Source organism: Acromyrmex echinatior, chromosome 3 (genome assembly GCF_024713525.1).
Source record: "Acromyrmex echinatior isolate Ae372 chromosome 3, ASM2471352v2, whole genome shotgun sequence".
NCBI classification, from domain to species: domain Eukaryota; kingdom Metazoa; phylum Arthropoda; class Insecta; order Hymenoptera; family Formicidae; genus Acromyrmex; species Acromyrmex echinatior.
Genome location: NC_141854.1, coordinates 11,683,693 through 11,707,183, shown reverse-complemented (window position 1 = coordinate 11,707,183; position 23,491 = coordinate 11,683,693). Strand labels below are relative to the sequence as shown.

Genomic DNA, 23,491 nt, shown 5'->3' with positions numbered 1-23,491 from the left:
ATTGAATAAATTAATTTAATGAATGAATTTAGTCGATTGTTAATCATTATCTCTTCATTTAAAATCAATGAAAATATTGTTATAAAAAGAGCATAAGTAATTACTTCAAGTAAGTACATAGAAAATTAAGTAATTATTTTTTAATTTAATAGTCCGAAGAGTAAAAGAATTATAAAATAAAATCAATTCTCAAATAAATTTATAATATAGGGAAGACCAGAGTCAGTTGACTGTAGGGGTAAGTAGAATAATCGAAACTGTATTAAAAACAAAACACGCGAGACACGCGTAAACGTGTCTGAACACGCAGCAGCTAAATCTGCTGTAACATCTAGTTGCAAATACATCTATGATAGAAGTTATGCCACAATTTTTAAAAATCGTACACCTAAGTAAATATTTTTATTAAAGTTTTTGTTTTACAATCGTATATGATTGTTTGAGATATTCGATTACTACTTAGATAGTAAATGTAGTTCTTACTTAATAAAGTTCAAACAGATTTTTTTTGTTTATGTGTCTTGTTATCGTATATTATTAATGTTTTTAAAAAATGAACGAATGGAGTTAGTAGACTAACCACAGCATGGAACTGTATGACTCTTTTAGTGGCTCTTATAGTACTTACTCAAAATTTTCCTTTAAAGAGATTTTCCTCAGTGGTAAATGTTATAAGTTTAGTTCTCTCATGTCCAATCTCGAAAATTGAGCTCATTCGATGTGTTTTTGCATGAAATAAACAAATTTTGCAAAAAGAAGCATTGATTTGTCCAATGAAGCGAATATTTGTGTTTAAAATATATTTTTATAAAAGTTTTATTAATATAGCCAAAGATGTAGCTTAAAATACATTAATCTTTATTTTAATAATCTTAATCGAATTATCTCGGTCCGGGGGCTAGTTGAATCAGATAGAATACATTAGAAGAATGCATTTTTTTTCATATTAGTTATCCCTTATTAGTTTCCCCTTATTATTAAAATATTATTGATATAGATGTAGAAGTGGTTTCCGAAGATGGTTGCGATAATTATCGTTCGATAAAATAACAAATTAAAAAAATCGCTTTAAATTATTGTATTTAATATTCATTCATAATTAAAATAAACTGCTTTCATGTTTCATGTTAATTGTTTAATATAAATTTTATGTAAAAAACGAGATATTTAGAGTTATACAGGATGTCCCGCAATTTTTTACCAAGCGCTTTTGTGTAGATAGAGTGGACTAAGTCAAAAAGTCTTCTCCATTTTGCAATTTTCGCAATGATTAACGAGATATTAATTACTAAAAATTACCAAATATTGAACTTCAATAATTTTTAATATAATAAATACTATATTTAACTATGCTGGTAAACTTGATCAGACAGTATGTTTTCTTCTTTAGAATATTATTTATGTTAGCTACTAATAGTTGTTTTGAATAAAAAATTACAACAAACTCAGTATATGACATTTTCAATAAATGTATTTTATATCTCTCAATTAACTTATTATATTTTATTAATTTGGCAAAAAATGCCTAATTAAAAATAATTTTCTTTTATGATAGTTTAGCGCGTAGAATACATCACTGTAAAGTAAGATACTGCCATACTCGTAAGCTGGAAAATGAATATTCTATACATTATATAAACATTACAACTTAATCTTTTTTTATCAGTAGTTAAAATTTTAATCTTACCGAAGCGAATCCTTCCAAAGATGCGACATATATTTTACCACATATAAAAACAGTATTAATTGTTCCTCTTTGCATTATAAATAATAATAATTTTTGAGTATGCATAGGTGCTGCATACCATAGTCCATTATAGCTATAAATTGATTTACATAAAATCAATTTAAAATAATAGAAATAATGAAAAGATAAAAATATTTTTGCTAATTAGTGTTAAATTAACTAATGTATATTAAGAAGAATATCAATACAATAATACTTATTAAAAAGCTAAATCTAAATAATAAATCTGCATGACAATCTATATAAATGTAAAATAATCTCAAAATGATGAAGAAATATGATACCTTGCTTTGAAAAAATATAATCCATGATTTATTAATTCTTGTCCAGCATAATTAAGAACAAACATATAACTCAAATGACAAAATGTGATCATAGTAGCAACAGTTATTGCACGAATATCATTCATGAGTATTATAAGTTGAAAAGACTAGGATAAAAGATCAATTATTACGCAATTAGTCATTAACTATAGAAAGAAAGTAAAGTTATTCACTTGGAAAAGGCTGATACTTAAAGAGCAGACGCCCACTATGATCAGAGTAGTGAGTAACGTTGTATAAGTGGAAATCACAAAATTAGTATACCTTTAAGGAGGAGTTGAATATTGGAACTAATACATATATATTATTGATATAATGAAGGTGAGAGATAATAAACATTTACGGGAACACTGTTACACTATCATACAAGTATATTCAAATTATATTTAACATTGGAAAGAACTAATCGACTGATTCTATATATGTATAATGTAACAAAAACATTACGTTGTTAAGTAATGTAACAAACGTTTAATTTATTTATTTACTATTTTACTAGAAAATAATTAATTTTAATCAGTTCAATATTCAAAGCGTGTGATTTGATATATTGATAAGGTAAAATATACCGATATAATTAATTTAATATTGAAAATGTAGTAAAGATATTTTCAGAAACAGTAAATTACATTTAATAGATAAAAATTCGAAAAAGAGAATACTATGGAAATTAAATCTATAGAAAGTGTTATAATGAAAATACAAAAATACTGACTGGATGGCTCTTTGATGTATAATAATTGCATGTATGATTTTTTCACAAAGTAGATACTTCCTTCTCGGACTAGGAATCATTAATATACATTTCTCAATCGCATTCTCTATTCGATAACTGTATAAATCTATTAAATTATAATACTTAAATATTAAATTAAAAACAAATCTTTAAGGAAAGCTAAGTGCATTTCACATTACCTTGCGATTTTAAATAATGCACATGCATGCATAATATACATTACAATTATCACACCAATACCGCACAATGTATTCATTGTTATGTAACCGGTTAGTATCTCGTGTAATATTAAATAGCGACCATATCTCTCTTGATTGACAAAGTACTCCGCGAGGATCAGAAGTTGAAACGGTCGTGATTCATTTAATGGTAGTACAACATTAAGGATTAGTGGTAACAAATCAAAAAACATATAAAAGAACATAGATATATGACAATACGCTGAAAAATATTAAATTCAATTTGAGTTAAATTAAGCAAATAAAAAAAATATATTTAAGATGTATTAAGAGTTCTTTAGTAAAGTGCCAAAAATTTGAGGTACCTCACCAGAGTTCATTCAAAATTACAAATATCTGCATAATTTGGATAAAATATTAAAACTATAGATATATCTTAATGAAATAGTATGGAACATACGATAGTAAATCAAGAGCTTCATCTTTATCGGACTAAAACAAGATAAGACTACATTGACTTTTTGAGATTAAATTTATATGCAAATTTCCACACAAATTTATATGCACATTATCCACACATGTAAAATCTTTCAATGTAAATATCTTTCCAGAATGACCGTTGACCTATTCCTTTTTTGTAATTATTAAAACCGTAATTTTTAAAACTATTATATTATATTATATATTCGTTTTTTAGAAAAGTCTATGGTAAAATTTGTTTGCAATTAGTCAAAGAAGCGTCTATGAGCCTTATCTGTCATTAAGTTATACGAAAGGTTACAATTTCAACATTGTTTTTTTGTTTTATTTCATCGTTAACCTAACGTAGAATTTTACACACGTCAATTTCGGAACTTTAACTTCATTATAAAAAAATTAAACATTTCTATGGTAACTCGATTTATTAAAAAACCACTTTAAAATATTTTTTATTTCATAATTAGTAAAAAAAAGGAAATAACAGGAATCAACATATAATATAAATATATCATGACAATTCATATTCTTACCCATCATTGCTATTGTAAATAATCTCATGTTGCAAGCATATTTTTCTATAATATCAATTTCCAATTCATCTTGTAACAAATTCCAGTCATTTTGTATTTGCTCCAATAGTATCTTCAACTATTCATTAGATAATTATTTTTAATTGCTAATATTAAAAATATAATTTACTTTATACATATTACAATAAAACATTCGAATATACAATTTATTAAACTTACATCATCTTCTTGAATAATGAAAACTAAATATTTTATTGTGACAAAAGTAATAGGAAAGAAAAATGAGAGAATCTTGAGAAGAAGGTCTATACTGTATTGCTTCGTAACGAATACCAGTAACTAAAAACAACATTTACAACATGTATATATATATATATATATATATATATATATATATATAGATTATAATTTGTACGCAGCATGTGTTTCAACGTCCCATATACAATGATCTAAGATTTTCATTACATATAAAAGAAACAACAAGATTAGTTTGATTTGAAGAATTATAAAAAGCTAAAATATTATTAATAAAATATTATCATGCATTATATAAGAAAAGATAAAACGACCTCAATAAAAAAGATACACATAAAAGTACTTATTAATGTACGTGTTAAAAAATGTCACTTTGTGATAAATTACTTTCACAAAAATTCTTTAAATATACCTCAATATACCTGAACAAAAAGAGATGTCAAAAGAATACCAGCAAAAAACACTTTGTGTAGCCATGTGAGATATGTCTGTTGATAAGGCCATAATCCAAGTGTTTTAAGTATAATTTGATAGATCTTGTAGTTACGTTGTTGGAGCGCAAGCGTCTTGTACGAGGACTGCGACATTATGTGAAAAAAGTTTTTTCTAATTGTCGGATTATTCTATTCAAAATTCTATAAATTTTAAGTGATATATGCATTCACGATAATAGTTATGGTATAAAAGAGTCGATTATATTTTTTCAATAGCGAGAATGTTCATGACATAAGCAAATGCAAATTGCACTGAATTATCTCAATTTGTAGTTGAGGGTGATGTTTCTTTAATATGTAGGTTGAATAATATTCTTGCGCAAACGCAGTAATATCTTTTTCTTCTTGATAATAGAAAAAGCTTCAGTTTCTTTCGAGATGTTACAGTATATGTTTCTCTTGCATCAAACTATAGAAGAACAAAAGTAATAAACCACAGAACAAGAACATAAACCACACGTACGCATATTCGTTTCTACTATGTGTAATCTACCACTGTCGCTTTTCCTTAAACATTTTTAAAGAAATTTATACATGAAAACGTTAGCGTCAAAATCTTCAGATGATGACATCAAAATTCATTCGATTTTCTTTTGTGTTTCATATAATTTATTAAAATAAAAGCTTATTGAAAAATGCTTGTATTTAAAAATATATTTCTGTTCAATTCAAACTTTTACATGCTTTATTCAATATAAAAAATATATAATATATCCTTTGATAGGAATTATATATATTGTTACAAAACTTTATTCGCCTTATTCAAAAAAATAATTATTTTCATTACATTTTCATTTTTTTGTAATTTTTAGTATCTAGATATATATATATATATATATATATATATATTAATCGATAAAGAGGGGAGACACTCAAAGTATGAAACAAAAAAGTTTAATTGATTTGACAAAGAGGCTGCGATTCAATATTTTTAGCTATAACGTTTTCATCTCTTGTTTCAGTACGTTTTCTTTTATAATGGCACAGGTATAGCATATACATATATTTAAATATGTTGAGTGGGGCTCTTATGGAACTACTAGGCTCTTGTTCCAAGAAATCTAGTACTTCCCCAGCCAACAAATGTTTACGCGACTGATTTTTTAAATATTTTCCACATTGCTCACAGAGGATCTCATCGCGACCAGTAGCTGCTTCGGGGTAATCCTGTATCAAAGGCTGGTTTACCTCGATTGTACATACGTCGTCTTCTTCCCCAGGGCGAACTCCAGAGGGGACATCGCCGTCATTACAAACAAATCCGAATTTCTGTGACATAAGCAGCATGAATCGCGACTTAGATGGATTAATGAACCAAATATATTTTAGATATTACTTCAATGTCTTTGGTATAATCCGTTACCGCTGTCACCGCGGGGAGATGTCCTGGACGCAAAGAAATTGGATAAGACTAGTGGTACATGGTCATAATAGCGAACTTTGGATAGTTCTAGCACTCAGGAAACTTCTCCTATAAAATTGAGCTTATGGAATTTTTGATTCTTTTTTGATAAAATTAAAATTTTTTAAATTAAAATTTTAGGCATGTCTCAAAGTTGTTCATCCGGGGCCCAAATTCCTATAAATAGGGCATAGTCCTTTTTAATAAACAAATTAATTTGTTAAATAAATTAATTCAATTTTATGATAATTATCTCTTCGAGGTATCTGACTAAAATTAATAACAAATTTTTTTTTCAAATTCGCTATCGCGTAGAATAAATCACTGTAAAATAAGACACTGCTGTACTTGTAAGCTGGAAAATGAATATTGTACTTTATATAAACATTTCATTTTATTTCTATTGTTAAAAAAAATTTTTAATTTTACCGAAGCAAATCCTTCCAAAGATGCAACAAATATTTTACCACATATAAAAGCAGTATTTATTGTTCCTCTTTGCATTATAAATAATAATAATTTTTGGATATGCAAAGGTGCTGCATACCATAGTCCATTATAACTATAAATTAATTTAAATAAAATCAATTTAAAGTAAGAAAATAATGGAAAGATAAAAGTATTTTTGTTATCACTATATGTTAGGGAAAATATTGAAATAGAATGTACAGTATCTGTTAAATCACCAATCTAATAAATCTATATTATAATTTCTATTTAATGATTTCAAAATGCTATAAAAATATAATACTCACCTTACTTTAAAGAAATGTAATCCATGATTTATTAATTCTTGTCCAGCATAATTAAGAACAAACATATAACTCAAATGAGAAAATATGATCACAATAGCAACCATTATTACACGAATATCGCTTGTGAATTTTACAAGTTGAAAAAACTACAATAAAACATCAATTATTAAGCAATTAACAATTAACTTGAAAAAGAAAAAAATTATTTACTTGAAAAAGATTGATACTTTAGGAGCTAATACCAATTACAATCAGAATAGCAAATAATGTCGTATAAGTGGAAATCACAAAGTCAGTATACCTTTAAGGAAGAGCTGAATATTAGAACAAGATATATGTACATTATCGTTATAATTAATGCGAAATAACATATCTATAAAAGCTATAAAAACTTATATATATTACATTTATAAAAACTATTATATATTATATATTATATATTATATATTATAATATAAATATATATGTTTTATTCACATATTTAATACTAGCGGTAACCGCCTGACAGTATTATAAAAACGTTATGTTTGTAATATCAAGATACTCCAGATAGCAAAATGTTAGTAGTTTGTGAGCAGATTGGCAACAAATTCAGATTCTGTTATAAATCCCACTTAGTTTGCATTAGACTCAGGATTTGTCAACAAAGTCTGCTGATATGAAATGTCAGTAGATTGGTGACAGAAACCGAGCAACATTTGCGCGCGAGAACAATTTGATGGCAGAATGGCAACAGAAATCAAATAGGAATTGCAAATTCTGCTTAGTTTCTGTCACCAATCAGCTGGCAATAGCATGCTAACAGATTTTGTCATATTTCTGATGGCAGTTTGCCGACATCGTCAGATATTACTCTGTGTGAAATTGAAAATTACTCAAGATACGGAAGAAAAAAAGATATGGTTAGTTTCATCTCTTTTTGTGTTGATCGCTGCATTTATTCCATATATATACATCGTTTCTTAAGATATTGTATGCATCTTCCATCCAAAGCATATATTAAAAATGGTCATTCAACTTTAATTCTTAAATATGCTTAAATGTGTATTTAATCAATTCAATATTTAAATTATGCTAAATATGATATATCAATAAAGCAAAATATATTAATAAAATTTAATATATATACTAATAAAATTTAATATTAAATGTGCTGTGAAGATAATTTCAGAATTAATCAGTTATTTTTAATGCATAAATTCTTTAGAAAAATAGAATTCTGCGGAAATAAATTGCAGAAAGTTACAATAAAGTTATAAAAGTTTATATCTTTTTAGATAATGATTCGATGAAAATAAATTTACAGAAAGTTATAATAAAAATATAAATATACTGACTCGATGGCTCTTCGATGCATGACAACCGCATGTATAATCTTTTGAGAAAGGAGATATTCTCTTTTAGGACTAGGAATCATTAATATATTTCTCTCTATCACATTCTCTATTCGAAAACTGTATAAATCTTAAGTATTTTAATTAAAATAAGCGTTTAAGAAAAAACAAATACGTTTCACGTTACCTTGCGATTTTAAACAATGCACATGCGTGCATGATATACATTACGATTATCATACAAATGCCCCATAATGCAGTTATTGCTATGTAACCGCTTATTAACTCGTGTAATAATAGATAATGAATATATCTCTCCTGATTGACAAAATACTCCGTAAGGACCAGGAGATGAAACGGCCGTGATTCATTTAATGGTAGTATAACATTAAAGATTAACGGTAACAATTCAAATAATGTATAAAGGAATATAGATATATGACAATACGCTGAGAATTAAATTTAATTCGAATTAAATTAGGCAAATAATTAAAAAAAAATTGTTCACAATATATTAAAAATATTATTTATTTCAAAATAAAAATGAATAAATAATATTGCATTCTCGTATAATATAAATATACTATGAAATACTCAAATTCTTACCTAACATAACTATTGTAAACAATTTCGTGTTGCAAGCGTATTTTTCTATAATCAATTTCTAATTTATCTTTCAACAAATTCCAATCATTTTGGATTTGCTCCAATAGTATTTTCAACTATTTAGTAGACAGCTATTTTTACTTGCTCACATTTAAAATATAATTTACTTTATAAATTGAAGCATTTGAATGAAAAATTTATCTTATTCAACTTACATCATCTGCCTGAATGATGAAAACGAAATATTTTATTATGATGAAAGTAAGAGGAATGAAAAATGAGAAAACTTTGAGCAGAAGATTCACACTGTATTGGTTTGTAACGAATATCAGCAACTAAAAATAATATTTAAAATGTATTGATTATAATTTTTACGTATCATATAGTTTTTACGTCGAAATGTGTCCCTAATATGATGATATAGGATTTATTTTGTTATATAAGAGAAAATTGTTTACATTTAATACAAAGATTATACAAAAAACATTATAATATTATTAATAAAATATAAATATAATACATGACAATATATATATATATATATATATAAGATACAAGAAAAGATGAGGAACTCTTAATAAAAAAAGGAAATATAAAAATTGTTATAATGTGCGTAATAAATGTCACTGATTAATTGTCGTCATAAAATTTTATAAATGTTATATATAACTCAACATACCTGAACAAGTAAAAATGTCAAAAGTATACCAGCAAATAACACTTTGTGCAACCATGTGAGATATGTTTGTTCATAAGGCCACAAGCCAAGTGTTTTAAGTATAATTTGATAGATCTTGTAATGGCGCTCTTGGAGCGCATACGTCTTGTATGAGTATTGCGACATTATGTAAAGTCTCTCCAGGTCTCTCTTCTAATTGTCGGTTTATTCTATTCAAAATTCTATGAATTTTAAGTGATGTATTTTAAGTATATGTAAAGAAGTCGATTATATTTTTTTCAATAGAACGAGATATACATGATATAGGCAAATGCAAATTGAACTGAATTATCTCAATTTGTAATTGAGAGTGATATTTATTTAATGTGTAAGCTGAATAATATGATTGCGCAAACGCAAGAATATTTTTTTCTTCTTGGTAATGGAAAGAGTTTCAGTTTTTTTCGAGATGTTATAGCATATCTTTCTCATCTTGCATCAAACTATAGAATGCAGAAAAGTAAATTAAATATACAGCACATTTTCATTATATCTAGTCTATAATCGTTATTATTTTATAAATTTTATTACAAATTTTTTAAGAAATTGTAGAGACAATGCTAAGTTTAAAATTTTAATTTATGATAAAAGAACTCATTCTACTCTCCTATAACGTATCAAAATAAATATTTATATATATTTAGGTAATTATAACTATGATAGGCTGATAGCAAAGTATGAAACATTGTTAGTGTGCATATTTGATTTAAAAAAATAATAAAATATGACAAAAAACATAATTATATTAATAAATATTTTTATTGAAAAATTAATCTTCTTAATAAATTTAGTGTGCATATTTGATTTAACAAAATAATAAAATATAACAAATACATAATTATACTTATAAATTTTTTTAATTAAAAAATTAATAAATTCTTCTTCTTAACAAATTTATCATCGACTAGACTAAAATAATTTAATATTACATTCCATAGATGCATTTCTTTTTCGTACGCTACTGTTTATTTGATTTACTTTATTTTTTGTTCTACGCAGTATATATGTATGTGTATATATGTATGTGTATATACGAAATATACGCAAAGCATCATGTTCTAATAATAATTATTTAAAATATTTAAGCACTGCCTTATCACAAAACACTAGTATTCCACTAGTGTCCCTTACTTTTCATGTATATTCATAGTGACAAACATACTTTGTAGGTGGTGCATCGAATAGTACATCAGCTTATTTACCTTATCTGTCATGTTAACTAAATCTGATCATAAATCCACTATGCCAATTGTAAGTTTCAATATTTTACTACATATTTATGTTTTTTAGATGTATACTATTTGTATTATAATTTAAATATAAATTTTTTATTCTTTAAAATTATCGATTGGTTTGGAATCCATACGTAAAAAACAGTAAAAAGTAGTATTAAAAACATATATTTAATACGAACAATTTCTAATTAGTTATGTATCTGCTTAACACAATTATATTTATGTTGTATTTATTTGTCACTTTAATAAAAATTTATCCAATTAATAAAATAAATTTTATGTCTTATTTTTATCGTGTAGAATAAATTAATGTAAAGTAGGATACTGTTGCATTTACAAGCTGAAAGTAAATAAACATTAAAATTTAAATTTTTTGTTGTTAAAGAAGTCTTAATTTTACCGTAGCAAAACCTTCTAAAGATGCAACAAATATGCCGCCACATGTTAAACTGACGTTTATTGTTCCCTTTTGCATTATAAATAATAATAGTTTTTGCGTACGTAATGGTGCTGCATACCATAGTCCATTATAGCTGTAATTTTTCCATTAAAAATAAAATTGATTATAATAGTAAAAAGTATAATAGTAAAAAGGTAATAACATTTTTGTGACATAATTACACTAAATTATCTGTGTGTTTGAAAATATCGCTAATAATAGAAGGTGTTGGAATTAATTCGTAGCGTTTTTTAATGAAAGAATGTTATTTATTTCACATGAGCATTAAAAAATACATTAATGAAAGTACTTCCCATCACTTGTAAAACGCTACGAATTAATTCCAACACCTAATAGAATTTGTACTCTCTAAATCTGAATCAGTAGATAATCATTGATATCAATGCCAAGTATGCCACTGGTAATTAGTGAATTAAATGTGAGATCTCTAACTTAGCTAATCTTTATTATATAATCTAACTAACTTTGTTTTAATGCTTAAATTCAATGAGTATGGAATTCAATGAATATTGAAATTAACGTGCAAATATCAGTATTTTAGTTATATAATGCTCAAATATTTTTCCTTTTTAAGTTTCATTGATTATCAGTGCCAAGTATGCCACTGGATAATTAATGACTATTCACTGATTTAAAAAGTATGTATAATAATAATCAATTTAAAATAATACTAAAGACATATATATATAGATATATGTATACACGATCTCTCCTAATATTTGTCCCAAAAGTATCCGACCTTTACATATATTCTTGGGTGTCCTCTCTGTCTGTGGAAAATAGGCATTTAATATTTAGGGGGACCTGGAGAAGTAGCATGATTCAAGCAGTTCAGTCGGCAACATGAAATTGTGAGTATTGAAAATTCTGAGCGTCGCATTTCTCAATGATTGCTTTTTATAATGATTCAGGATTTTTTAACTAAACATGGCATTGTCCAATTTCGCCAATCCCTGTACAGTCCAGATATATTCCGTGTGACTTCTGATTATTTCCTAAGTCCTAAAAATCCTGAATTAGGTGAGATGAATGAGCAAGTGCATCATATAAAATACGACGCTCGAATTTTCGATGCTCACACAACTGTGCATTGTTACCGAACAGCTGTTGAGTCGTGCCACTTGATAGGAGTATCCTTAAATACTGAATGCCTGTTTTTCATAATAGGATGTTCAAGGATAAAGATATCGAATGCTTTTGAGACAGATCTCATATAATAAATATAGTTTATACAATATATTGTGTAGTTTATAAATATAAGGGTGTATCAAATGTCTGGAAACGGTCAAATATCGAAAGCAAAACATTTTCGAGAAAAATGTTTCAGACAAAAGTTGTAGAGTTTAAAAAGATCTGTTCACTGATTGCATCCGCTTGACTTTGGATGGCGTCGTCAAAGTCAAGTCAAGGCCAAACTGATTTAAAAGTATAGATTTAAAATTAGATTTAAAAAAAGTACTACAAGATATAATACTCACGTTGCTTTGAATAACTTTAGACCATGATTTAATAATTCTTGTCCACCGTAATTAGCAACAAACATATAATTCAAATGTAGGAATATCAATGTAGCAACTATAAATGCTTGATTGATATTTTTTGTGAATGTTATTAATTGAAGGAACTATAATATAAAGCTACATAAAAAAACATTGAATTAATCAAAGTAGGAAATGATGTATGTATTATTACTTACTTGAAAGAGATTGAAACTTAATGAACTGACGCCAATTATAATTAGAATAAAGAATAATACCGCAAAACTGGACGTCAAAAGTTCAGCAAATCTTTAAAAAGATTTATATATTGGAACTATGTATTGCATTACAAATATAAAGTAAGCTTCAAAATTCATTTATAATAATTGATCTCGTTCAATCAAAACATAGGCTTTCGATGTTCATTGCTAAAATATCTATAGTACTGAAATATCTATAGTATACGTTACGCTTACTATAGATTTTCAGTACTAGCTGTGAATATTGAAAGGCAACCACGATATTATATTCATAACATATTAAATTTTAATTACATATTAAAATTTAACGATGTTATTTAATGTTTTATGTTTCACAGAAATATATTGTTAAATTTAAATAAATGTGTTATTAAAATAAATAGCAAATATTTCAAATTTATTTCATACAGAATTCTTCAATACGTTTGATTTTACATTTCAGATGATTTGAGTTTTGAATTGCATTTATGTAAAGATAAAGATTGATAATACACGCTTAGAATTAAATGTGTCATTTAAAAAAAATTGTCTCACAATCGATCAATTACTCTTAATAAATAAGAGATTTATACAAGGCAGAATATTTTCTATTGAAAATGTTATAGTAAAAATAAAAATACTAACTTGGTAGCTCTTTGATGCATAACAACCGCATGTACAATCCTCCGATAAAGGAAATATTCTTTTTTAGGATTAGGGATTATTAATGTACTCTTTTTGACCGCATTTTCTATTCGACAACTACATAAACTTATCTAAATATATTTTAAATAAAACAAACATTCAAGCAAATGCATTTCACATTACCTTGCAATTTTAAATAGTGCACACGTGTGTAGGATACATGTCATAATTGTCGCGCTGGTACTACACAATGTTGCTGTTCCTACAATGTATGCTAATGTCTCATGTAATAACATAACGTAAAAATATTTTTCCTGATTAACAAAGTATTCCGTAACCACGAAAAGCTTACATGGTCGTGAATCATTTAATGGTAAGATAACATCAAGAATCATGGGCAGAAATTGAAATATTCCGCAAAATATTAACCCGAAATAGCAATACACTGAGAAAAATTTAATTCAATTCAAATTACAAATTTAATTCAATTCAAATTACAAATTATTTCGAAAAATCATCAAAAATTCATTAAAAAATTTCTTCACTCATAAAAAAAGTAACATCAAGCGTATTATCACAAATATAGTTTATAATGTATATTATTACCTATTAAAATTATTGTGAATAGTCTCGCGTTGCAAGCATATTTTTCTATAATATTAATTTCCAATTTATCCTTCAATGAATTCCAGTCATCTTGGATTTGCTCCAATAATTGCTTCAACTGTTCATTCCATATTTTTTCTTAACAATGGTTAAATGTAATCTATACTACAAATATTACAGCAAAACATTCCAATATATTTGTCCTGTTAGACTTACATTGTTAGCCTGAATGATAAAAAGGCAATACTTTGTCGTGTCGATAAGAATAGGAAAGACGAATGAGAGAATCTGAAGGAGGAGATTCGTATTGTATTGATTTGTAATGAATGCCAGTAACTAAAAACAACATTTGAAATATACTATATAATATTGGCAATAAATAATTTTTACGTACTTTAAAAATATGTTTCACACACAAAATGCGTTTTATTTTGTGCTAAAGGTCGATATAAGTTTATTTAAAATAAACAAGTTAAATGACTTTTACATTATAATAATAAATGAATGCTTTACATGAAACATGAAAACAAATGAAGAGACATTGATAATAAAAAGTAATAAAAAGTTATTATTAATTTATGTATTCAAGAAGTTGGTAATTAATTTGTATATAAATCATATAAGTGTTCGATATTATACCTGAACAAGAATAAACGTCACAAGAATACTGATAAATAAAATTTTTTGAATTTGTGAAAGATATGACTGCTGATAGGGCCATAATCCAACCGTTTTAAGAATTATTCGATTAATTTTATAATAGCGTTCTATTGCGTGCATTTCATATGGGAATTGCGACACAACTGTGGATACGAACTTTAGAATGTCGAATTATTCTCACGAAAGTTTCTGCGAATTTTAAACGATCGATATCCTCGCGCGTTGTGAGCAATCGCAAAAAATGATTATATGTTTCTAATAGTGGAAATATGAATTCATGTTATAGGCGAAATTAGCAAATTAATCTAAATGATCCTAATTTGTAATCAAAAGTAATGTTTCCTAAACATGTAGGGTAAAGAATATTCTTGCGCAAACGCAGTCACTTTTTCTCGGCAACGGAAAAAGTTTCAGTTTCTTTCGATGATCTGTAGGATGAGTTTCTCGATTTGTCTACAGTACAGTATCTACAGTGCAGTTACATATCAAACATAGAAGTATTCATTACTATCGATAAAAAATTTATATTACTGCTTATATTATTATTATATAGTTGCAGATTTATAAATAAAGTGCTAGTAAAAATTTTGACAATAATAAAAAAGTGTATTTAGTTTATTTAATATGTATATTAAAACAATTGTTTATTTAAGATTTTATCTATATAGAGAAATATGCAATGTTTTAGTAAATATTTGATTTAAAAATAATAAAAAATTTTAATGCAATATATTATATATATTATATACATTGTATATTGTGTGTGTGTGTGTGCGTATGTATATATATATACGTATATACACATATATATATATACTCTTTAAAATATAATTACTTTTTTTAATGCAATTTTATGTACATTTATGTTTTACTCACCGCAGAAATACACACACCATTCAGCGCACAGTAAACTCTTTGTGTACTTACCTGAAAATAAAGGAACAACATATTATTAATAATAAAGCTTAATAATTAATAACTATAGTACTTTTATAAAACTATCAATAATAAAATTACGAAATAATTGGAATATATTATAAGTATATAATAAAATAAATATTTTATAATTTTTTAAAATTTCTCGTACACGTGAAGTATATATATATAAAATTTTTAATAACCTTTTTTATTAAATTAGAAATTTGAACATTCTCCATGTTGAGTTATTTTGCCGAAATTACCACATGCCTTCGTGATCAAATTGAAAAAATGTAGAGAATGTATTATAATATATAACTCCATGTAATACATGTAACTCCATTACGGAATGTAGAGAGGTTCAAGTTATCCCTGGCAGAAGTGATATTTTTTTCCAATAAATTTTTTAATTGCAATGATTCAAGATGTTCATCAGTATCAATATTATTAACTGTATATAAATTTAATTTGCCACATTATGTTTCAATTTAGGATTGTATTTCAAGATCAACAAATAATTGATGCGTAATTCGGTATGAATTAGAAATTGTAAAATTTACACAAAAATATTATTTAAGCAGCAAAAAGGATAAAGCCTTTACTTCTAAGCTTATCCGTTCTATCCAAAACATTATAACTAATAATTATATTAAAAATAAATTATTTGATGATTATATAACAGAAAAAAAACGATAATACAATGTTAATAAACATTTTTATTTTTTTGCAAATTTTCTATTTTACACACAAACTAATAATATTGTTCCATTTTACATGTAAATTAATAATAAAAATGCATATTATATCAATTGCTTGATTTATAATACAAAAAAGGGTTCATTTATACATAATACTTGATAATTACGTCGTCTATAGAAAAAGATTTCTTTCTATATAATACATCATGATGTTTATAATACGTACATCAGTTTATATTTCCTATAATACGTTTTAATTCATCTCATGTTACTTTACTCGCAACTGAAAAAGCACTCAATGGTCACATACTCGGTTTGTCTTTTCTAGTTAACTTGTGATTCGATTTAATTGATGATATAATAATAGTATTTTTCTAGCTGTAATTAATCACTAAATTGATGGATTTTTTGTAGCGTGCATGTATGTGTGAATGACTTTTAAAGTCATCATCACGTAATCATCAGTTTAATGATTAATCATTGTTAAAAAATAAATATTCTCTTACATTTTTATCAGGTTAATTCTTATAGAAGTAGTGAAACGTATCACGTTCAATCCACCTTTTTCTCCTTTACTCTTTTAATATTTCTTTGACATTTAATTGTTAATATGTATACCTATATTAATTTAAATTTCTGAAAATGCAGATTATCATTTTCTAATGCTATTTTAATCATGTTTTTAGTTATAAACAAATTAAAATAAAAATACACAAATTTCTTCGAATTAATTGGGCTGCACATAAAATAATAAAGTCAGAAGGGGCTGTAAATTTAAACAAATTAATATTAGGTACATCTTAATTGTAATGTATAATTTATTTAGAATTTTTCATTTGCTCATTTTTTATTTAAAAAAATCTTGAATATATAAAAATACTGAAAATACGATATCATCGAATCTATAATAAGTGATAACCATTATTCTAATATTTTTAATTTATTATTTTTCATCGTGTTCCAATCCAATTTGACATGTTTCAATGATTGTTTAAATCATTTATACAAAAATTCAATTCATTAATTCGTTATTTACTCTATATTGATTAAATTTTTATTTAAAAATTTAAGTAAAATACAGAAGATGTAATCGATGCTTATGATTTTAATACTAAAATAAAAACATTTATAATTCAAAACACATAAATGATACTGGAAACAATATACAGGGTGGCATGAATATACGACCCCACTCGTCCCGAGCAGATAGAGTGGACTAAACTGAGTAGAAAAGTCCTCTACTATTTTGCAATGCTCGCAATAATTAACGAGATATTAACGTTTAAAGATAGCCGAATACGCGTGTCCGCCCGATCTATTATTGTCGAAGGTATGGCTCGGTCCATCGAGCGCACGGATCTCTAAGCTCGAGGCGGCGCGCCTTGATGCGCCTTTGTCAAAAATGCTCATAAAATTTAAATAAACATTTGCATAATGAGATATGTTTTAATAAACTTTATTTATTGATTCAATGTTCCCTTAAATAAATTACATCATTGCTTCTTAGTGATATATGATTTCTGTTTGTATGTAGTATATGTCAGGTGCTAGAAATCAAAATTACTTCGACATGTTATTAATGCTAAAAATACAGAATGTGTTTAAATTTTGTATAATAATAAGATGTTTATATTTGATTTGAAGCAAATAATTACGTACCTAGAAATCCTTAATTATCTTCACTAATCAATACGTGCAAGTATCACTACATTAAAAATTCTATAACCAATTAAAATATTTTCGTGTTATTTCATTGTCGTGGTATATATTACAGTAAAGTATGATATTGCTGTAGTTATAAGCTAAAAAAATATTGTAATCTTCATATTGCAAACATAAAGCTGTGATTGTTACAAATAATGTAACATTATTGTCTTTTTAATACATTTTCTTTTTATAATTAAATACAATAAATCCATTCCCTAGGAAAAAAAGATAAGATAAATTATTTCCTAGACAATTACTTCACTACAAAGTATTTATTACCGTAGAAAATCCTTCTAAAGAGGTTACATAAAAATGACCAATTATTAGGGTGTGAGTTTTCAGAGAATTTTGCATCAGAAATAAAAGCAATTTTTGTATTGACAATGGAGCTAAATACCACAAAGTATTATATCTAAAAATTAAAAAAAATATTTTACATTTAGCGTTATTTATGAATGCCATTTTTGCTTGTATACATTTACATTTGAATTATAAATGTAACTTTTATTTTACACATTTTAAAAATATAACGATTTTACAAGTATATAAAAAAATTCAAATAAGAAAAAATTTTAAATGAATTTTAGATTGATATAAAAATAAATTAAATAAAAAAAAAAATACTATTTTTCTTGTCGATACGGACGTGGTGCTTGATGTTCTTATGCGGGTGCATTATAACTTTCTATACAATTTTGCAAATATTTAGTGGAGATATTTGTTGCAGTAACTAATAACTAGAAAAAAAAGTTATTTTTCAAGAGATAAAAGTTTATCTTTACACAGCCCGTCTTAAGTGACTTCTCATTGATCTTGATGTTGGCCTTGACCTTTTCTGTCGCTCGTTATTCATTAAAAAATCATGAATAAAATAATGATTATGAATAATACGTAATTTTCTGCTTCACTGCTAAAGCAGAAAATTTGTGTGTTTAAGGCAGAGAATTTGTACAGTTTTAAGGCAAAAAATTTGTGTAATTGAAGTTGAAAAGCTTATTTCAGTCTCTTACACAATTTTATGTCTCTTCATACCACCGATGTGTTTGCAAATTACGTAGTATTAATAAAAATTGTTTTTTCAAACTAACTTTTTAATGAATAATGAGCGACAGATAAGGTCAATACCTTGACTTCCTTAAAAGTCAAGGTTAACATCAAGGTCAGTGAAAAGTTATTTGGGGCGAGCTGTACTAGGTGGGGTGAAAAGTAACCTCCTTGGGAATGAAAAAAATTTTTTTCTTATGCAGAATCTCGCCCAAAATATGGCGTGTTCGCTCAGTACTAATCTTTGTAGCATCTGCTAGCTCGCGCACCTTCACTTTCCGGTCAGCCAACACCATTTCATGTATTTTTTTGACATTTTCCTCGGTAACCGCATCGGAGGGCCTGCCGCTGCGGACTTCATCGGTAGTGGAGTTGCGGCCACCACGAAACTCTCGAAACCAATATTTGACGGTGTAATCTGACGGAGTATTAGCCACATAATATTTATCCAACTTTTCTTTTGTTTCCTTCGCCGTTTTGCCTCTCAAAAAATAATGTTTTATGAGAGAACGAAAATCGTTTTCGCAAACACGTCAACAACAATCAGCTCTCAAAACAAAACTAAGGGCAGTATCGCACTGCCACTTGGCATGTCTGCCTAAATATGAACGGACTACAAGGCACCATAAACTTTTTTGCAGTAGTGGCGCATTCTGGCGGTCAAGGAGGTTACTTTTCACCCCACCTAGTATAAAGGTAAACTTTTATTCAAAACTCAAATACACAAATGCATGCGCATACACACACGCACATACGCGCACGCACCATATACTTTTATATATATATATATATATACACACGCATATAATTATGTATGAATATTCGTATATAAATATATATCTACGTACATACACGAGTGAGAGGTTGCCTAAAGCCCGTATCCAGAGACTGAGATTGGATTAAAATTTAACCAGGAGAAAGGAAACCACTATAAACTTTAGTAAACTTTGCTTTAATAGATCAAATTCTAATGTAATCTCAATATCAATTTGTAGATATGAGCTTAATGCTATGTGCAATATTGTTATGTGTGCAACGCGCTGTGTGCAATATGATTGTGTGTAAACTAAGCTGTAGGCAATTATTTTGTACGTAAAAAGAACCCTTCTAAATCAATTAAATTGATTAAAAACATTTTTTCACATAAACAGAGCAAGATCATTTGCATAGAAATGATCAAGCATCAAGATCTGCTTTTATTGAAAATAGGATTTCATTTTATGAAATAATTTACTGCCAAATATTTATATTATTCTAGAATAACAATTAATGTCTCCTGAAACATCATTAATTTAATATAAAAAAATAGATTATTTAACGCATTCAATGACCACGCACTAAAGTAAATCCTTAGAAGTTAGGTCGGTTTCCACATTTGACTAAACATATGATAGAATAATTATAAAACTCAAGAAGAGACAATTGACACCTTTTCTTATAATTTAATGTTTAATTTTATGATTATTTTTTGGACGTAATAGTTTAGGAACTGATTTGGTCATAAAAAATAAGAATCTTTATATAATACTTACGCAGCATTAAATATTTCTGCGCTATGATCGGTAAGAGTTTGTCCAACGAAATTAGGTGCAAACAAGACTATAAAATGAGCTCCTACCATACCGAAGCACATTGTTATTTCGGAAATTTCATTTGAGATTGTTAGTGCATTAAGTAGCTATAAAAATATATTATATTCATATTTTAATTTTTATTGTACAAATTAATACCAACAGAAATTTAATTCAATGTAAAATGCAAAAAAATATTACATATTCGAAATACATTACTTACTCGAAAAAGACTGCAACTTAAAGATATTACGCTGATTAGCATTATAGCGGAATACCATTTGTTCATAATATTCATAAAAAATGTGGAAAACCTTCAATAGTGAAGAAAAAATCTAATTCATGTGTCATATATAAAGGCATAAAAAATGTATTCTTTTTAAATTAAGATTAATGTGCATCATGTATAATAGATGATAGTTAAAAGAGTAAATTAAGTGAAAACTAACTCAATAGATTTTCTATGAATATGAACAGCACGATTAATTTTCTGATACATCACGCGTGTTTTCCGATAGGCCGAAATTTGAAGTGTATGTTTAGTGACTGTACTTTCGATTACGTTACTGCAAATAATTTATATAACGTCAACAATCTAATAAATTTTTTTATCAAAATTAAAAGATACACACTTACCTAGCGATTTTAAAAGTTGCGCAACAATGTCTGAGAAACGCTAATGATAATGATCCCGTTGCAAGCACCGTAAACATTCCAATTAGCAATGTTATGATTTCATATATAAAATAAATATAAAAATACTGTTTCTCATCAATAAAAAATTCAAAATCTATCTTTACTTTACGTAGTCGAGATGTATTCATCGGCATGGCAGCGTCAAGGATAACCGGTATCAATTCGACAATTATAAAAAAACATAAACTAAATGCGGCAGTAACTAAAAATGTAAAAAATAACAAGATATGCCCTTATATATACCCTTATTTAAATATCATAAATAAATAATTTCAAACAGAGATGTACATATTAAAAAATTTTATTTATAATTTATTTTATAATTTACTTACAAACGAAAATTAATGATACAAGACGATTTTCAATAGCATACTTCTCCAATATTTTAATTTCGTTATTATCTTCGATTGAATTCCAGTCTACTTTTACTTGTTTCAACAAATATTTAACCTATCATTTAAACAGTTATAACAATTATTAAATAATTATAGCCTCCTAAATTTTTCCTATGAGAATTATAATCTTTGATTGCAAAAGTATTTTGTTATAAAAAAAATTAGAAGTAATACTTACTTCTTTAGAATTAAAATAATAAGAGTTGTAATTTACAATATACAATATGGTAATGAAAATATATGAAAATTCTTTAAAAATAAATTCCAAATTGCACGTCGATGTTAAAAAAGTTGTAAACTGCAATACATAAATATGATAATAATATATCGAATTTATGTAATAAAAAATTGTACAAAAAAAGCGTTACTTATAAGAAGATAACGATCGAGAAATACCTGAAATAAAAGAGTGAAACAATATGCGCCAAGGAAGAACACAAATTGCACTTGCATAACAATCGGTGTTTGATAAGGCCATAAACCAATTGCTGTTAGCATAATCCGATAAATGTTGTAATAACGTTTGCCAGAAAATACTATTTTAGTCATTGTCAGTAGACAAAGTACGTTTGAAAAGGAAAATATCATTGATAATATCATCAAGCATACTGAATACTTTTTCTTCCACAAAATATCTCTTAAAGGCAAAAAAATTACACAATGATGTAATTTAATAATTTTCTATAATTATGCAGTGACAACAAAAATTCTATAGTTCTATCATTTGAAATAATCATATGCTACATTAAAAACTATTTTGCGACAATTGTCAATATTGTGAGAAAATATATATCTTATTACGTTCTTCTATAGTTTGGATCGGCGGAATTCGGAATAACTTGGTGCAAGAGTGTAATTTAATTCACAGTGTGACAGACTTCAGTGAATAAACAAATTCTATCTCGATCAATTGACTAGTATATACTTTATAGTACAAGATATCTAGCTTTACGAAAGGAATCTTCTTTTATGAATGATGTACATGCATTATACGCATATATTTTATTCGCCTTTTGCAAGAATCGATATTGATTACTAGGTTCAGACGTCTAGGCACAATTATAGGCTACGTGCGAAGAACCGTTGCACGCGTGTTAATCGAATGCTCGTTAAAGTAAAGTAGAAACATTTCGGCCGAGGTGCAGTCTGCTCAATATAAATAAAGTGCGCGGCGGTTTTCCGTGCGCGACCTTCTTTATCGTTCCTGAACGTCAGAATCCTTTCGACATTACTTGGCATGGTATAAAAGATTGTTTTGATGTAAAAAAGAAATATTGTAGATATTTTAACGTATCACTTTCAGTTATGTAATATTGATTCCAGTAAGTATCCAGTTTTAATACAAGAAATGTAGATATTAATTTTAGTTGTTGCAGTTAATTAACTAAACTATAGTATTCAGTAAGTAAGAAACATTTTGAAACATTTCAGCAACGTTATAACAACTTACAACAACCATAAACAATATTAATAATAATAATAATATTACGTAAACATAAAATTCATTTAATTTTGTATGTTTATATAAAATTCAACAAAAGAGGAAAGAAAGAGAGATAGAAGGGAAGAAAAAGAATTGT

At 26.6% G+C, this 23,491-nt stretch overlaps 5 protein-coding genes across 17 annotated transcripts in view; 1 reads left to right on the top strand and 4 right to left on the bottom strand.

The window, feature by feature from the left end:
- LOC105150032 (uncharacterized) overlaps positions 1 to 23,491 on the top strand; it is a 211,953-nt gene that overhangs the window by 24,765 nt on the left and 163,697 nt on the right. The gene's annotated exons all lie outside the window — the stretch shown is intronic.
- LOC105150027 (uncharacterized) lies at positions 1,064 to 5,571 on the bottom strand. Of its 4 annotated transcripts, none has more exons than XM_087404282.1 (9): positions 4,673 to 5,571; positions 4,215 to 4,334; positions 3,996 to 4,113; positions 2,986 to 3,247; positions 2,786 to 2,902; positions 2,244 to 2,334; positions 2,032 to 2,177; positions 1,688 to 1,820; positions 1,064 to 1,607 (listed from the first exon to the last, which is right to left on the bottom strand). In XM_087404282.1, the coding sequence occupies exons 1-9, from the start codon at positions 4,835 to 4,837 to the stop codon at positions 1,557 to 1,559; spliced, it is 1,203 nt and encodes a 400-aa protein (XP_087260408.1). In that variant the 5' UTR covers positions 4,838 to 5,571; the 3' UTR covers positions 1,064 to 1,556. The 4 variants fall into 4 exon arrangements, with proteins under 4 accessions (XP_087260408.1, XP_087260409.1, XP_087260411.1 ...); XM_087404283.1 differs by having other exon boundaries at positions 2,986 to 3,115; positions 4,673 to 5,567; XM_087404285.1 differs by lacking the exons at positions 3,996 to 4,113; positions 4,215 to 4,334; positions 4,673 to 5,571 and having other exon boundaries at positions 2,786 to 2,912; positions 2,986 to 3,095.
- On the bottom strand, positions 5,331 to 7,047 carry LOC147910228 (uncharacterized). The gene is made up of 2 exons (XM_087404352.1): positions 6,902 to 7,047; positions 5,331 to 6,708 (listed from the first exon to the last, which is right to left on the bottom strand). Exons 1-2 carry the CDS (start codon positions 7,003 to 7,005, stop codon positions 6,468 to 6,470), a joined length of 345 nt encoding a protein of 114 aa, XP_087260478.1. The 5' UTR covers positions 7,006 to 7,047; the 3' UTR covers positions 5,331 to 6,467.
- Positions 10,503 to 16,398, bottom strand: LOC147910227 (uncharacterized). 4 transcript variants are annotated; one of them, XM_087404331.1, is made up of 9 exons: positions 14,862 to 16,398; positions 14,439 to 14,558; positions 14,223 to 14,340; positions 13,800 to 14,061; positions 13,617 to 13,733; positions 12,951 to 13,041; positions 12,733 to 12,878; positions 11,195 to 11,327; positions 10,503 to 11,134 (listed from the first exon to the last, which is right to left on the bottom strand). In XM_087404331.1, exons 1-9 carry the CDS (start codon positions 15,000 to 15,002, stop codon positions 11,084 to 11,086), a joined length of 1,179 nt encoding a protein of 392 aa, XP_087260457.1. In that variant the 5' UTR covers positions 15,003 to 16,398; the 3' UTR covers positions 10,503 to 11,083. The 4 variants fall into 4 exon arrangements, 3 of the variants coding, with proteins under 3 accessions (XP_087260457.1, XP_087260459.1, XP_087260458.1); XM_087404333.1 differs by having other exon boundaries at positions 13,800 to 13,878; XM_087404332.1 differs by lacking the exon at positions 13,617 to 13,733.
- LOC147910226 (uncharacterized) lies at positions 17,941 to 23,283 on the bottom strand. Its single transcript, XM_087404247.1, has 9 exons — positions 22,308 to 23,283; positions 22,090 to 22,209; positions 21,849 to 21,966; positions 21,457 to 21,718; positions 21,270 to 21,386; positions 21,044 to 21,134; positions 20,782 to 20,927; positions 18,485 to 18,617; positions 17,941 to 18,300 (listed from the first exon to the last, which is right to left on the bottom strand). Exons 1-9 carry the CDS (start codon positions 22,509 to 22,511, stop codon positions 18,244 to 18,246), a joined length of 1,248 nt encoding a protein of 415 aa, XP_087260373.1. The 5' UTR covers positions 22,512 to 23,283; the 3' UTR covers positions 17,941 to 18,243.

Excerpts from the sequence above, each read along its gene's own strand:
- LOC105150027 (XM_087404282.1), bottom strand. The coding sequence starts at position 4,837 with ATGTCGCAGTCCTCGTACAAGACGCTTGCGCTCCAACAACGTAACTAC. Across the intron at positions 3,248-3,995 it reads ATTTACAATAGCAATGATGG|CGTATTGTCATATATCTATG; the intron begins GTAAGAATATGA and ends AATATTTTTCAG. Across the intron at positions 1,608-1,687 it reads CTTTGGAAGGATTCGCTTCG|CTTACGAGTATGGCAGTATC; the intron begins GTAAGATTAAAA and ends TTCATTTTCCAG.
- LOC147910226 (XM_087404247.1), bottom strand. The coding sequence starts at position 22,511 with ATGATATTATCAATGATATTTTCCTTTTCAAACGTACTTTGTCTACTG. Across the intron at positions 21,967-22,089 it reads ATTATTTTAATTCTAAAGAA|GTTAAATATTTGTTGAAACA; the intron begins GTAAGTATTACT and ends TTTAAATGATAG. Across the intron at positions 21,387-21,456 it reads GCAACTTTTAAAATCGCTAG|TAACGTAATCGAAAGTACAG; the intron begins GTAAGTGTGTAT and ends AATTATTTGCAG.
- LOC147910228 (XM_087404352.1), bottom strand. The coding sequence starts at position 7,005 with ATGGTTGCTATTGTGATCATATTTTCTCATTTGAGTTATATGTTTGTT. Across the intron at positions 6,709-6,901 it reads TTACATTTCTTTAAAGTAAG|TTATAATGGACTATGGTATG; the intron begins GTGAGTATTATA and ends ATTAATTTATAG.
- LOC147910227 (XM_087404331.1), bottom strand. The coding sequence starts at position 15,002 with ATGCACGCAATAGAACGCTATTATAAAATTAATCGAATAATTCTTAAA. Across the intron at positions 13,734-13,799 it reads GCACTATTTAAAATTGCAAG|TTGTCGAATAGAAAATGCGG; the intron begins GTAATGTGAAAT and ends AAGTTTATGTAG. Across the intron at positions 11,328-12,732 it reads CTAAAGTTATTCAAAGCAAC|CTATAATGGACTATGGTATG; the intron begins GTGAGTATTATA and ends GAAAAATTACAG.